Source organism: Pan paniscus, chromosome 8 (genome assembly GCF_029289425.2).
Source record: "Pan paniscus chromosome 8, NHGRI_mPanPan1-v2.0_pri, whole genome shotgun sequence".
Classification (NCBI taxonomy): Eukaryota; Metazoa; Chordata; class Mammalia; order Primates; family Hominidae; genus Pan; species Pan paniscus.
Window position 1 is genome coordinate 55779919 of NC_073257.2, and position 14463 is coordinate 55794381.

General features: G+C 59.3%; 1 protein-coding gene and 1 long non-coding RNA gene across 4 annotated transcripts in view; one reads left to right on the forward strand and one right to left on the reverse strand.

The window, feature by feature from the left end:
• Positions 1-390: 390 nt before the first annotated feature.
• On the reverse strand, positions 391-10338 carry LOC117974562 (uncharacterized). 2 transcript variants are annotated; one of them, XR_010113175.1, is made up of 5 exons: positions 10247-10338; positions 4513-4718; positions 1453-1667; positions 901-1066; positions 391-649 (listed from the first exon to the last, which is right to left on the reverse strand). It is a non-coding gene; the product is annotated as an uncharacterized LOC117974562 (long non-coding RNA). The 2 variants fall into 2 exon arrangements; XR_004664610.1 differs by having other exon boundaries at positions 391-1066.
• Positions 10339-10405: 67 nt separating this feature from the next.
• RET (ret proto-oncogene) overlaps positions 10406-14463 on the forward strand; it is a 76566-nt gene continuing 72508 nt past the window's right edge. For both annotated transcript variants that reach the window (XM_034930365.4, XM_055092672.2), the window contains exon 1: positions 10406-10545. In XM_034930365.4, the coding sequence (XP_034786256.2) occupies positions 10473-10545 (73 nt within the window). In that variant the 5' untranslated portion in view covers positions 10406-10472. The remainder of the gene's footprint in view (positions 10546-14463) is intronic.

Below are 14463 nucleotides of genomic sequence, written 5' to 3' on the forward strand. Positions count from 1 at the left end.
GCTCACCTGTAAGATAGGGATGTTGCTGCCACCTGGGGATGCTGTGAGCTGAGTGAATTGGAGGGGCCAGTCCTGGGCTGCCTACTTGCCCACATGGTAGGGAGGATCTCCACCAGCTGTTCTCACCCCCCAAAAAAGAGGGCTGCCTCTTTGTCCAGAAGAGATGATTCAGGGACCAAAGCTTTACCTCCCTGAGGGATCTCATTCAGCCTTTCTTCCAGGGGCCAGACATGCATAACTAAAACCCAAACCTTTATGATTTGGAGAACGCTGATAAATTACAAATGCAAACGGGTAACCAGGAAACAGCCCCCCGCCCATGTCAGGCTGGGTATCAGGGCTGGGAAATAGAGCAGAGGTCACTTCCTCCCACCTGGCACAGGTCACGAGAGCCTCAATGACGTGTCCTTTACAGAGCTGCTTTTATTTAGTTGGAAGCTGCTTCAGAGACAACTGTGAAGACAAAAAAGGTTGCTGTGTGTGGTGGCTAAGACATCAGCTGCATCTGAGGGGCTGGATTCTGCAAGGAAATAAACTATGAGGCAAGAGAAAGGCTTTAGATCCTCCAACTGTTCTCATCGTTCTGTTAGCTGGTCTCCTGATGAGGTTCTGGGTGAGTCTCAGAGGCTGAGGAGGTGAGTTCGGGCCCCTAGGAGAAGAAGGAGGGGGGAAACATTTCCCTTCCCAGTGCGGGCCTTTCTACACCTACCCCTCATTTACAGCCTGGGATGAATCTACCAGGGCGGCTGTTCACACACAACCCTGTCCTGACCCTGTCCCAACCCCGTGCGCACCACCTCCCACCCAGGAGGGTGCCTAGGTCCCCATGAGTGCAGGGCTGGGTGGGTGAGGGTTTGAGGCAGGCCCTGAGGGCCAGGCCCAGGGAGGCAGGATACCCACAGAGGTGGAAACCTTAGGCCGACTTTATCTTGGCTCCAGTGCCGGAGCTGTTGAAAACGTGGCCCCAAATGTGCACAGAAGTCAGCAGGGTGGAGGGTGAGCTGCCTTGCCCGCTCTGCCATCAACATGGAGGCCTGGAAGCTTTTTGCAGCCCTCAGGAGGGGTCCTGGAAAACAGTGCAGACACCCGTCCCGCCAGGCCTGCTCAGCCTGGCCCTAGAACCACCCACCCAAACTGGCCCCAATCCACAGCACGGACGATCTGGTGTGTAGTGCTTAGATGCCAGCCTCACTCGAAGATGAGTTGCAACTGGAGCTGCAATTCCAGGAGGGCACCCACACCTTCACAGCTCAGCCCCATCTTGGGCTGAGACTAGAGCAACTCAGGCAGGATGGAGCCAGCCCCACCAGCGGCTGCTTGGTATCCAGGCCTAAACTGGGCAAAGGGCGGCTGCAGGACCCTGGGCAGGGCCCAGGACGGATGGGTGGGCAGGAGGGTGGGGGCCCATCTCTAAGCCAGAAGGAGAAGCTTCCAGACATGATTGCATCTGACCTTCTCCTAGCGTCTCCTCTCTCTGGCTCAGGGCCCACCGTGAGCTCAGCTCCGCACTCCTGGGCTTCATCCTGGGGAACTTTGTAAAGTATCCAATCTACAGAAAATCGCCAACCTCTGGAAGCCTCAGCAGGACCAATGTCCTCCACGCAGAGCCCTTCTTATCCCCTAGGACCGCAGGCCCAGGCTCCTCTGGGGGTCAGGGCGGGGCACAGCTAGGAGGGAAGGGGAGTTGCTCTGGGTAAGTAAGATGCTTCTAAGCTTCTAAATCAGGTTCCAGAGAGACCCCCACCCCTGATCCCCCACCCCCTGCTGGCCTGGAGCACTGAGGTCTTCCAAACCTTCCAGAACATTCTCAGCTGAGCAATCCCAGCCCTGGGCAAATCCCAAGGGAACCTGGAAAAGGAAGCCCCTCCCCTTGCTGGGATTATCGTACCCTTATGCTTAAAGGGCCAGAGGGAGAAGAATGTTTCTGTGCTTCTTAGAGAAACTCTCTCCACAAAACACTTCCTGATGCTTGTCTGACACCAAAAATCTATTAAAGTCATAAAGTTCTCCTGCAGAACGCTTCTCAAAAATGTATTTATCTAAAGGGCATCTGTGTTTGGTCTCCAACGCAAACGCTCCAAATGTCGGGCCCCGGGTGATTTATTTGGGCGCCTTGTTCTCTCCCTGCGAGTTGTTTTCAGCTCAAGCCCCTGGTTGCGTCGCTCCTTCCCCTGATGTTTATAGATGGCTTCCATCCGCTCAGAGCCAGGCCGGCCAGGAAGAAGGGGCTTGGAGGAGCGGGTGAGCGTGCATCAAGGGGCTGCAGAGAGTGGGGCAGCGGACAGATGCTCCCAGCAGACCCCTGCACTCCCCACCTGCTGGCTGAGCACACTCCTGGCTGGACCCAGGCTGTCCTCCCTGCCCAGAGGGCATTCTCCTGGCAGACATTTGAACAGCAGCTAGGAATCCTCACCAGGTCCCCAGCTGCCCTAGATGCTGGGAGTTCAGCAGTCAACGCACCTGAACCCATGCAGGCAGATGGGGAACATGAGACAGACCAGGAACAGACAACAATGAAGAGTGATGCAGGGAGTCTGGGGCCACAGACATTGCAAGGCCTCCCTCAGGCCACAGGGAAATGCAGCACAGCTAGGGCGCGCTAGGCTCCACGCAGCGCCAGTGCCGAGCATCTAAGCAGGGTGGGAAGAGGTGACTTCTGAGTGATGAGTAGGAGTTGGACAACAGAGGGGCTGGGAGGAGCCAGGAAGATCCTCCCAGGCAGGTGGGGGTCCAGGACAGGGAACACCTGGGAGTCTGAGGGATGGGGAGTCTGGGGCAGAGGAGAGAGGGCTGGATGCTGAGGTCCCAGCATTAGTGATGAGGCCTGGGCCTCTGGCTGCATACAGAGTCCCCTGACAGCTCTTCATCAGCCTCTTAATACGCAGTAGCTCATCAGCCCCTTTCCAAAGAGGCCCCTGAGGGCAGGGCTCTGCCAAGGCTGAGCTGTGTCTGTGCTCCTAGCCATGCCTGCTGTAGGAAGGAAGTCCTGGGGCTGGGCCTGGAGGGAAGCAGAAGACTCTCCAGATAGGGGGTGCCCAGGGTGTACCCCTGCAGTGCCGCCCGTCTCCTCAGGGCTGTGCATTTTCAAGCTGCCTGGAAGCCAGGGCACAGAGGGAATGCTGCAAGAGCAGAGTTCCCTGGAACAATCCAACCGGCTGCTTCTCTGCTCTCCTTCCAGCAGGGAGGTGGGTGGCAGGAGCCCATCTTCCCCAGGCACCCCCAAGGAGAGGCTACGGAGATGTTTTTTAGAGCTGCATTGCTCAATAAGTATCCTGGCCACATGTGGCTATTTAATTTTACATTATTTTAAATTCAATAAAATTAAACATTCAGTTCCTCAGTCGCACTAGCCACATTTTAAGTGCTCAGGCAGCACAAAGTTCAACATGGTCACCGTCGCAGAACCTTCCCCTGGACAGACAGAGCAAGCAGGGAGGGGCCTCTCTGGTTTGTATGAGGGGTCCAGGCATGGCGGGAAGCCCTGGGCAGGCCTCAGCTCAGGTAGCGCACAGGGTGGTGCAGGGGCTGGAGGGGAAGTCCTGAGGGCTCTGCCTGCAACCAGCCCCAGGGCTTCCAAAGCAACAAAGGCCTGTGGGAGAGCCGGAAGGGGTACCAAGTGCCTGGGCCCAGTGCAGTACCTGAGCAAGTACCAAGTGCCTGGACCCTCTGTAGACACAGGGGCTGGAAACCACGCACGACCTGCACCCTGCACCCCACACCCAAGGGCAAGCAGGAGGGAGGAAAGGAGGGTAGCCGGCAGGCAGCTTACAGTTCCCTCCTGTCCCTGCAGCTCACAGCAGCTCCCGAGTGTGGAGCAAGGCAGGCTCCCCTGTGCACCCACAGGCCTGGAGGGCCCTGGCAGATACACACGTCGCCAGAGCCACAGCCACCTCCATCCTGGGCCCATGGCAGCCTGCAGACACCACTGGGGCATTCAGTCACTGGCTTCCTGTTTGTCAGCATCCCAAAGCACCACAGGGTTTTTTGGCTCCAAAAGACCTCCTGGGCCAAAGTGAGCCTCTGAAGGTCCTGCAGGCAGGACCTCTCTCAGAGGACGGAGGGCACACTGCAACTTCCAGGGAGGCCAGCCAGAGGCTGCTGAGAGGATGCTCTCCGGGGAGGGTGAATGCCTGCCTGTTCCTGCTGGGGCACTGCGGGGAAGCCAAGGCTGGCTGGCCTCCCACCACCTCCCGGTGTCTCCAGGGCAGCACTGTCCCCCAGCACCATCTTCTTTGCCCAAGGTCAGCTCCCGGGGCCGCCCAGGCCTGACAACCATCACCTACATCTCTTCTGCCTTGGACCCCTGCACACATGCCTTGAGTTTGGGAGACTGTCCCCTAGATGTACGGGGAATGGAGGGACTTGGTTTTCTTCACTGCAACGTCTCTGTTTCCAAAAATGGTGCCTGGAATATAGCAAGGGCCCAGGAGATGTCTGTCAAATAAATAAGTGGGCTTTTCAAGAAGGATGAAGGGCAATTGTGCAGACTGGGGGAAAGAGAGATTCTCCTACCAGTGTTGGAGCAAAAAACAAATCCTCAGTGGTCATTTTGGGTTTGGCGACTGAAGAGGAGAAATGCTGAGAACACTGGGAGCAGGCGGGGGCACACTTCCTCCCTGGAACCCCACTGAATGGCAGCTCATGGTGGCCTTGGATGCCAGGGTTCCTCCTTCGAAGTGGCTCCTCTGTGGCCCTTCTGTAGCCCCTCCAGCTCAGACCTGGTTGTAGTTGAGAAGCCCAAGGAGAAGTTGTAAATAGGTTTTGCAATGGCAATGGTGAGCTTAATTTTTCATTGAGCTTACCTCCAGCTGATAACGAATCGGGGGGCGCTCTTTCACTCACAGAAGCAAAAAGGAAAAGAAAGGGCTTCCTAGTGACGAGATAATTTGTCAGAAAGTTATGAGTGGGCACGGCAGGGCTGTATAGGAAGTGTGTATTGAACAATACGACACACTGGCTTCTAATTGCTGCTGCCTTTCTGATCAATAATACATGTTTTCAAAAAGCCTTCTGCTTGCATTTACACAATGGACTGTAACTACTGCAAAGATCCATTAAGGCCTATTTTAAAAAGCGCATTCGTAAAAAGTTGTCTAAATCTGCATTACAAGGCAGATTATGAAACTGCCTTGGGAGATGTTTTGTCTAAAAAGCATTCAGCCCGTATCTGCTGGACAGCTGACTCGAGCTCCCACTCTCCACGTTGCTTGGAGCCAGGATGCCTTCTCCAGAGGATGCACCAAGCAAGGCACCGGCAGGCCTGAGGTCCTGTCCACAAACCAGCCGGCCTCTGAGCCCCTCGGGCTGGGGCTGCCTTATGTGAGCCAATCCCCCAGGAGCCTGGGTGGCCGCAGACATTAATCAACCCACCACTCCCGAATGTGTAATTCAAGGTCAGATAAGTGGTCCTCTGCGGCAAATAGGACTCTGGGGTCCCAGGTCCCTCCAGCACTGAGAAGGCTTCTGGTTGCATGGGGAGGGCTCAAAGCCTGTGGCCAAGCCAGGATGCAGAAGACAGGTGTGTGCTCTGGCAAGCCAGTCTCGTTGACCACCAGCCCCACACAGCACACAGGTGCGTGCTGTCACCTGTGCAGGTGGGAAGCCCGGACTGTTTGGGTCCAGGGCCCCGTGGCTTTCTATGCCACCCTAGCACCATCCAGTGACTGCTTGGGCCTCATGGCCTCAGCTCCTACAGCTGACAGGACAGAGGCTGATGACAGCGGCAGCTCGTGCTGATGGCCAGCGTCCCTGGGCTAAGGACTCTGTGCAGACTGACTGTCTGCATCCCCGGGGAACTTGGGGAGAAGGAGCTCTGCCTTCCCACTGAGGCACGGAGACTCTGGGTAACCCGCCAAGGACATGGGGACAAGAGACAGAGCGAAGACACACTCAGAGCCCCCTGCAGCCTTCCCACCATGCTATTGCCCCAGGCCACACCTAGACAGCCCCCTGTAGGAGAGAAAACCCTGGCAGAGGGGCAGGAAACACTGCCACTGTCTGCTGAGCCCACTGATGCATCATTAGGCTTTACCCTCAAGGCAGTGCCCATGTTATTGCTCTCATGTCACAGAGGATGACACCGAGGCCCAGAGAGGACCACAGAAGCTGCTGAGTGGTGTGGCTAGCCTGGCTCTGGTGCTGAGCGAAAAGGATGGAGATTCCTCCAAGGGAAGGGGAGGAGAAGAGGAGCAGAGGGGAAAGAAGAAAGGAGGGCGAGGGAAGGAAATTCATAAGAGAACAAAGTGTGGGGACATGGAAAACTGAGGTGGGCAAAGTGATAATGATAGGTTAGTGGGAGTAGGTGGGCAGGCTGGTGGGAGGAGGTGGGCTTTCTCTGAACCCCCCAGGGTCTCTGATGGATATGTAGGCCCCTGTTGCTTTTGTTCGGGCACCCGGCTCCTAATCAGGCCCCAGGGAGGATGCAAAAGGGGTCTTCTCCCAGGCCAGGTTGAGGGCTCTTCTGCAAACACCCCTGAGGGCACCTGAGGCCCACAGGCAGGCAGGACCTGCACAGTTAGGTAAAGCCTGTCCTGCACAGCCACACCCTGCAGGCCCAGGCCAGGTGTTCTGTGAGCATGCTCATGGAAGCAGCATATTTGGCATAGGGTGGGCTGGCTGAGCAGCCCCTCTGAGTGCCCTGAGAGCCAGCTGGTGGTCACTGGCTTCCTCCTCGCAGCTGCCCTGGAGGGCACCAACAGCAAGGCCAGGGAGGCAAACCGTGGGGAGCAGTAGACCTGCCCCTCACCTCAATAGCCCGATGGGGGAGCAGAGGGCAGTGGCAGACAGATGGGAAACTGAGGCACCGACCACTTTGCTAACAGTGCACACAGCCAGCCTCAGAGTCTGTGCTTCTAACCACCATGTCACACTGCCTATGGGAGGGACCTGGACCCCTGCCCACGCCCACTCTGAGAGGCCTCGGTCAGCAGTTCCAGGAATGCCACCCAGCCTTCCAGTGTCACCAGGACCGAGCTGCGCTCTTGAATGTGTTTCCCCCTACCTGCAAGTCACGAGACACCCCCAGAGCCAGAGTTTCCTGTCACTGCACTCAGCCTCACTCCAACCATGCTTCTCAGTGCAGGCAGAGACCCCCATGTCACCTGGGTCAGAGGACACAGAGCATCCCGCCCGCCTCCCGCCAGGCAAACCTGCACAGGCATGGCCCAGATCTCTGTCCATGATGGGCCTGCCCTCCTCCCTCCCTTCCCTGTGCTGCGTTTTGGTGCTTTGGGGTCAGACCTGAGGGGCTCCAGGTAATCTTCACCTGCTCAGAAGCAATGAATGACCTCCAAGTTCTCACATGCTACAGGAAGATGGTGTGAGCCGCCTGCCCACTGAGCATCTTACCCTGCACTGGGGCAGAGCCTTGAAAATACCATCTCCTCACAGTCACCAGGGAAGGACACTGTTTCGGTCCCCATTTGAGAGATGACAAAACTGAAGCTGAGGAGTAATGTATGCAATGTCACACAACTATGAATGGCAAAATTCAAACTCAGGTCTAATCACTCCAAGCAGATGCCTGCACCAGAACCTCTGGGGGAATTTTTTTTTTCTTAGAGATAGCGTCTCACTGTGCTGCCCAGGCTGGTCTCGAACTCCTGGCCTCAAGTGATCTTCTTGCCTTGGCCTCCCAAAGTACTGGGATTACAGGTGTGAGCCCTTAGCCTGGCCCCTGAACTTTTTTTTTAACATGGATTTTTAGGGAGCGGGCGACCCAGGATGTGTGTCTTCATAAAAGCTGCCCTGAAGATTCTCCAAGGGGACCTGCGGGCAGGGACAGGAAGCACTGACCACACTGTGATGTGCCCTCCTCCAGCTCCCAGAGAGCCCGCGACCCTCAGCAGGGCAGTGTTGCCAGGGTGCCCGAGCCCAGGCCCAGGAAGGCCCAATGGCTACAACTTATTAAGGGCTTCATGTTTGTCGGGCACTGGGCTCTACCCTCACATGCACCCCTCTTTCTAGTTTCACCCCTTCTTCTGAAAGGGAGATGTTTATAGCTGGGGAAACTGAGGCTCAGAGAGATGACTAAGGGGAGTCAAGAAAGAGAGGCAGAGCCCCCTGCAGGCCCTCCCCACCCCATGGACTGAGAGAAGCCAGGGCCAGGACTCCTGGGCAGCCAAAGACCGGCACGTCTGCTTTGCACTTCACCCGGCCCCCACCTCCCCTTGTGAGACCTCAGGGGGTGGCCTCGCTTCCCCTCTGCTGGGCAAGGAGCTCCTTCCTGCTGCCTGATGTTCTGGATACTGAGCCTACACCCAGGCAGGGCTGAATCTCCTTTCCCCGCAGTCCCTGAGGCCAGCAGGCTCTGGGCCTCACAACTGTCCTCTGCTGAGCGACCCTATGGTCAGATCCCTGGGCGTGCACGTAGCAGGGAGGTATGCATCTGTGTGCGTGTGTGTCCACGTATGGGAACAGGTGTATGCATGTATGCATGTGTACAGGGTACACCCATGTGAGGGCCCCCCAGACCTTTTTCCAAGGAGTAAATGACACCCTCTCATGGTGTCAGGTGTTCACTCAGGACCCCCAAGGGTGAGGGTGGAGCGAGAGCGTGGAAAGGCCTAAGGTAGGCTAGGCAGGAGCACAGCCCCAGATGGCCCCTTAAGATGGCCACACAGAGCTCAACCAGACATCAATGTCAGCCAAGGGCTGGCCAGGGTGGTCCCCGGGAGGTGCGGGGGTGGGGCTATTTAAGCCTACCGACTTCTCTCTTCATTCACCTAGGAGGCAATCACAGGAGCTTGTCTGTAGCCAAAAGATGCCCCCAGCCCCTCCCTACCTATCAGGTCCCTTCCCTGGGCACAGGCCTGAGTGTGTAGCCTAGGTAGCCACTGGCACCAGAAATGGAACCTGTCTGAACCCAAGGGAGCCCCTTGTGGCCAACTCTAGCTCCATAAACTGGAAGGGTGTGGCAGGCAGCCGGAGTCCAGTGGCCCACAGTGTCTCTCCTGGGCTGGCAGGCCTGTGCCCCGGCCACCTACCCCTCAGCAAGCCAGGTCTGGACATCACGGTTGGCTGAGTGCAAGCCAGCCTCTGTCTTGGCAGCTCCCCCTCCTGCCTGTGAGGGTGACTTCACTTTGACTTCATATCTGCAGTGATGTGCAGATCACTTATTCAGCCCTGAGCTCAGCCAGGCAAGAGGGCGGGGTTCTGCACACAGCAAGCAAGGGAGCGGCTGGCTCAAGGGTGCCCTGGGCCCAGGTTCCCTGGCTCTTCCTCCTCAAGGGCCCATGGGCTTCCCTTCTTCCATCCCTCTGCGCCTAAGTGCAGGCCAGACCTCAAAAAGCAGCCGGGGATGGGGCGAGAACAGAGGACTTCCCCACTGAGCCCACATCCAACCTCACCCAGAACCCCTTCTCAGGTCCAGTTGCTGCTCCCTATTAGGGGTAAATGTGTTTATGCGCATCATTTCCATCATTTCTTTGGGGGAAAATTGGATTCTTTCCTCCTCCTCGCTACTCGCTCTCCGACTCTGCCAGCCCATCTCCTGAGAGTTCTCCTGTGTAAGGGATGCAAGGGCCACCAGCACCAGGTCTCTGAAAGGACGCCGGAGCCAGTTTCCGGTTTCCAAGGGTTGGACCAGTACTGGAGGGGGGAATCACAAACTGCCCTTCCAGGACCCTACCCTCTCTACTACCCCAGGATGCTGAAAAAGGCTATTCTGCCTCTCTTCCCCTGCTCAGCTCTTCCCCGCCTCCTGCCTCCGGCCCCAGCAGAGGCCGCGCTCCCACTGCGCCTCCCGCCTCTGAGAAATGGCGCAGCAAGCGCTCCGCGGAGAGCCTGGAGGCGGGGCGCCCTTCTCTGAGTCCGCGGGGTCGCACCCCGAGCCAGTCGGCCAGACCTGCATCCCGCGTAGCATCCCTGCCCTCTCTATGCAGCGGAAAGGGCAAAAGGCAGGGACTGCAAGCGGGCGCGCACCGGGTAGGAAGAGCGGCTCTGCGTAGGTGCGCGGACCCGGGCTCCTGGGTTCCATCCCCGCCGCGCACCTCGGGGTCCGCACCCGGCTCCTGCCGGGCCCTTTTCGGCCGCACCCCGCTCCCCCACCCCGCTCCTCCCCAAGCCCCACCCGGCCCAAGCCGCGCGTCCCGCACTGAGCTCCTACACGCGCCGCGCCCCGGCCGCACCCCGCGCAGCCAAAGCAAGCACTGGAGCCCCGCCCCTGCCCCTGCCCGCACCCCACCCGCCTCCGGCCCCGCCTGGCCCACCCCTGGACCGCCCCCGCACCGCCCCGCCCCGCCCCTACCCGCTCCTCCGGCGCAGCCGGCGCTTGCCTCGCTTCAGTCCCGCGACCGAAGCAGGGCGCGCAGCAGCGCTGAGTGCCCCGGAACGTGCGCCGCGCCCCCAGTGTCCGTCGCGTCCGCCGCGCCCCGGGCGGGGATGGGGCGGCCAGACTGAGCGCCGCACCCGCCATCCAGACCCGCCGGCCCTAGCCGCAGTCCCTCCAGCCGTGGCCCCAGCGCGCACGGGCGATGGCGAAGGCGACGTCCGGTGCCGCGGGGCTGCGGCTGCTGTTGCTGCTGCTGCTGCCGCTGCTAGGCAAAGGTGAGTCCTGCCGGCCGCCGGCTCCCGCAGGGGCCAGGGCGAAGTTGGCGCCGAGCAGCGGAGCGGGCGCGTTCAGAAGCGCCTTTCTGTTTGCCGTGGGCAGCGGGCTGTGCGGTCGCCGGCCACCCGGCCTCGGCTGGGAGCGCAGTGGCTGCGGCGGGCGGCGGGCGGCGGGCAGGGCGCCTCGAGCCGGGCGCCTCGGGCCGGGGCTGGGCGCGTCTCGGGCGGGAGCGGAGCGCGGGCCGGGCCGCGGGGGTCGGTGCTCAGAACCCTAGCCATAGCCGCAGGTCTCAATCTGGCCGCGCCCTGCGCCAAAGCCGCGTCCTGGAGCAAACGGGACAGCCGTTTCGGGGCCGACCTGGCGGACGGGTCAGGGAGCCCCGAAAGCCCGCGATTCGTGCGGAGAGTTCTGTTTCGGCAGGAGACGGCTCCGTCCTGGTTTCCTTTTCCCGCTCAGCGTCCGTGCGTTCCTCCCCCAGCTCTGCCGTCCTGGCCAGCCGAGGGATTCGGAGACTGTTTTGAAAAGATTGCTTTTCCCTCGTGCGTTTTTGCCGCCCTGTCTTTAAACACCTAAAAACCGTGGTTTCTGGGGTGGCTCCCCCCGAGGGGCCGCCGTGATCGGCGTCCCACCCGGCAGCCCTGGAGTCGTGTGGCGCTGCCTGGCAGAGATGCTGAAGATGCGGCCACAGGAGGCCCAGGGCTTGGGGTGGGGCAGGGGTTTGCGCCGCCAGCCAGCGTTGGTGCTGGGCCTGGTGAAACCGCAGGTGCCTTAGGATCCCAGCATTAGGTGTGGCCTTGCAAAGATGGTCATCGACCCCACCCAAACTCTGGCAGAGTGAGCCGCAAGGCTGTGGAATCTTTGGCCCCTTGGCACGCGTTTTAGTGTCCCTCAAACTGGCCCTGACTTGATCCCCTCCAAGTGCTTGTGTATGAACCAAGTTTCCCTCTAAGAAGGAAGGAGCCCTGGCCATCCTCCCTCACTCCTTACAAAGGGCTTTCTCTCCCCACAGCCTTCGGGAACAGAAGAAGCCATGGTCAGTCACCCTGTCTCTGGCCCCAGGCCCTGCACAAACTGAGTTTCCAGGCCTGCCTGAGACTTCATTTGTGTGACCTGCGCCTCAGCTCAGCATATGCTGAGGCCAGAGCGGGTCCCCAGTCCACCTGGCGAGGGACAGGGGAGAAGCCCTTGCCTTTCTATCTTTTCTGAGTGTTAGGACTTTGGGGTCCCAGTGCTGCAGGGGGAAGACACGGGGCAGAAGCAAACAAGGCGCTCTGACGCTGTCTTGGGATTCTGGGCTGTGGCTTTGGCTTTGAGGTTGTGGGCAGGGGGCCAGGTGTGAACTGCTGCTGGTGTGCTGGGCAGGGGACTTCCCCACACCCTTCCACAGCCTTGCGTTCAGTTGGGGTGGCCAGTGAGGCTGTGGGGGCCAGGCTCTGGGGGCCGGCTTGTGGCACTCAGCAGGCATGCAGGTAGCTTTCCGTGCCCAGACCCCTGGCCCACAGACAGCTTCCCCAATCCAGAGATGGTGAGCCCCTAGCCCCTGGGATAACCCGGACACCACAGTTGGAGGCACTGGGAGTGAAGAGGCAGCCCCACTCCCTGGAGTAGACAGCTGGGGCCTTTGAAGAGGCTGCAGAGCTCTTTCCTAGGAGCCACAGCTCCGGAGGTTCGAGCCGCACTCTTGGAGCTGCCAAGGACCGCCCCAGTGAGCCCCTCGGTGCTCCCCAACCACCCCAAGGGGACAGCTCGGCCTCGAGCGCCCTCTTGCGGACGCTGCACTTTAGTGGCTGGGCCTGATGACAGGCACAGACCGGGTCTCTAGAGGATGAGGGTTCTTCCACAGCTCACACATGCACACTCACACTGGATCACCAAGACACACTCCTGCCCCTTCTCACAGCACTTGCTGCCAAGGCTGTGGACATGCACAGCGTGGTTCCTTCACACCCTGCCTCACCCACGTCCACACAGGGACCCCAGCCCCTCTCATCACTCATACACACAGGGACGCCACGTGTGTATATAGGGACACACACTCCTCATACCTGCAGGGCATAGCCTGTCAGCCCCAGGTATGCTGGAACCAGAGTGAGAGAACCTCCATCTAAAAGTTACATTCATTTAAAAGTTGCTCTTAAAGGTTTCTGGCATTTCACTGCTCAACACAGATACAGCTGTCCCCGTTGCTTGGATGAGGAAACTGAGTCTCAGCTTCTGGGGTTCCCCCCAGGTCCCAGGCTGACCCTGCACCTCAACCTCCCACAGCTCCTCAGCAAGCCTCTTGTCTCTTGTCTTCCTGGCCTGACTTCTTGGGTCCTGTTTTGCAGCAAGGAAGGACATTCCCTCTCTGCCCCTGGGCCCTGGGGCCTTCTGTTCCCAGCATGGAAGAGCTGGGCACTGTGACTTGGCAGGGCCCGGATCCAAGCTGCCAGACCACCCTCTGCAGAGGGCCTAGGCAGCCCACCTCTGCCTGAAGCACCAGGTATCAGCGCGGGCAGCTCAGGCCAGGGGTACAGCTCCCCCTGCTTCATCCTTTTCCTTCTCCCCTTTCTCTGGCCAGAGGCTTTACCAGGTTCACCTGGGCCTGGCTTGCTTCCTCCTCCACTCCAGCTCACTAACCCTGTCTGGCCTCCAGAAGCTGCCTGCAGCCCTCACTGGTGGGCTGTGCCTGCTGGGGGCCTGCAAGCAGAGAGCAAATGGGGAAGTGCATTGAGCTGATTCACTAAACAGCCTTTATTCTGCAGAATCACCTTAGGGACAGGCTGAGGAAATCACTGTTTCCTTGGTGGTGTGAAGAAAATGGGATGCGATCACCTAGTGGGGAGCTAATAGCCTTTTAGCCAGGGGAGGAGAAAACCAATTAAAAATTATGATATCTGTTAAAATGGAACCTGGGGTGCCAAGGGGAAGGGAAGGCCCGGAAGCTGCCATCTCCCCTGAGACCTTCCCCCTCTGCAGCCTGGCTGAGGACCCTCTAGGTCCCCTCGTCTTAACTGGATAAGGCTAATACCAGCAGTAGCACCCCATGGGGGCTTACAGTGCACTGCCCCTGTGCTGTGCCTACTCACTTCATCTTTTCCAACAAGTCTGCAAGGGTCGTGGCCTTGGCCCATTTCACAGGTGAGGAAACAGGTTCTCATAGCCTATGGACTCCAACCGGTAGAGAGGATGCAGGAGCTCCCCAGCCCTGGCCCTCTGGCTTGCTCCAGCCCGTTCTCTGGGCCAGTGGTGTGGGTCCAGGGTGGGGCTAAGGAGGGCTTCCAGGGAGGTTGCCCTGAGCCTGCCCACCCACTGGTGAGTCCCCCCACCTCAGGCTCCAGGTGCCCTCAGGACATCCCAGCCCAGATCCCAGAGTAACGTGTGGCACCATGCACAGACGCTGAGATACTCTCTGGGTCTCGTCAGCTTTAGTTGATGTCTGGGAGTCCTATGGGTCTGGGGAGGAGCACCAGGCATGGCTGTGCCAGCGGAAGGGCCGACTGTGTGTGCTCTGTGGATGGCAGGAAGGCATCTTGCTGCCAGTGGCGGTGCAGATGTTCGGCTGGGACACCAGGCTGTGGCCCTTGCAGCCAACATATGCCTGAGGCCCTGGCATCGGATGGAAGCTACTGCTCTGAAGACAAGGGTGCAGGGATGGGGTTTGGGCATCAGGGATGGGGGTACAGCTGTGTTTCCTCATGCAGGACAGGGCCTTCCTCCTCATTTTTCCCATCCTCCAGGACAGCCTGGGAGAAGAAAGCCAGGGAATAGGGGCAAAGCAGGGTGCAGCCCCCCATGCTCCCTGCTCCCCTCCTCCCCTCCTGCGGAGGCACTTCCTTTCCACTTCAGGAGCCCCTCCCCCAGAAGTGGGCCCCCCCGTCCCCCTTTCCTTCTTTGGAGGCTGCTTCCTGGTGCCAGGTTATGCTCCCTCCCTGTTC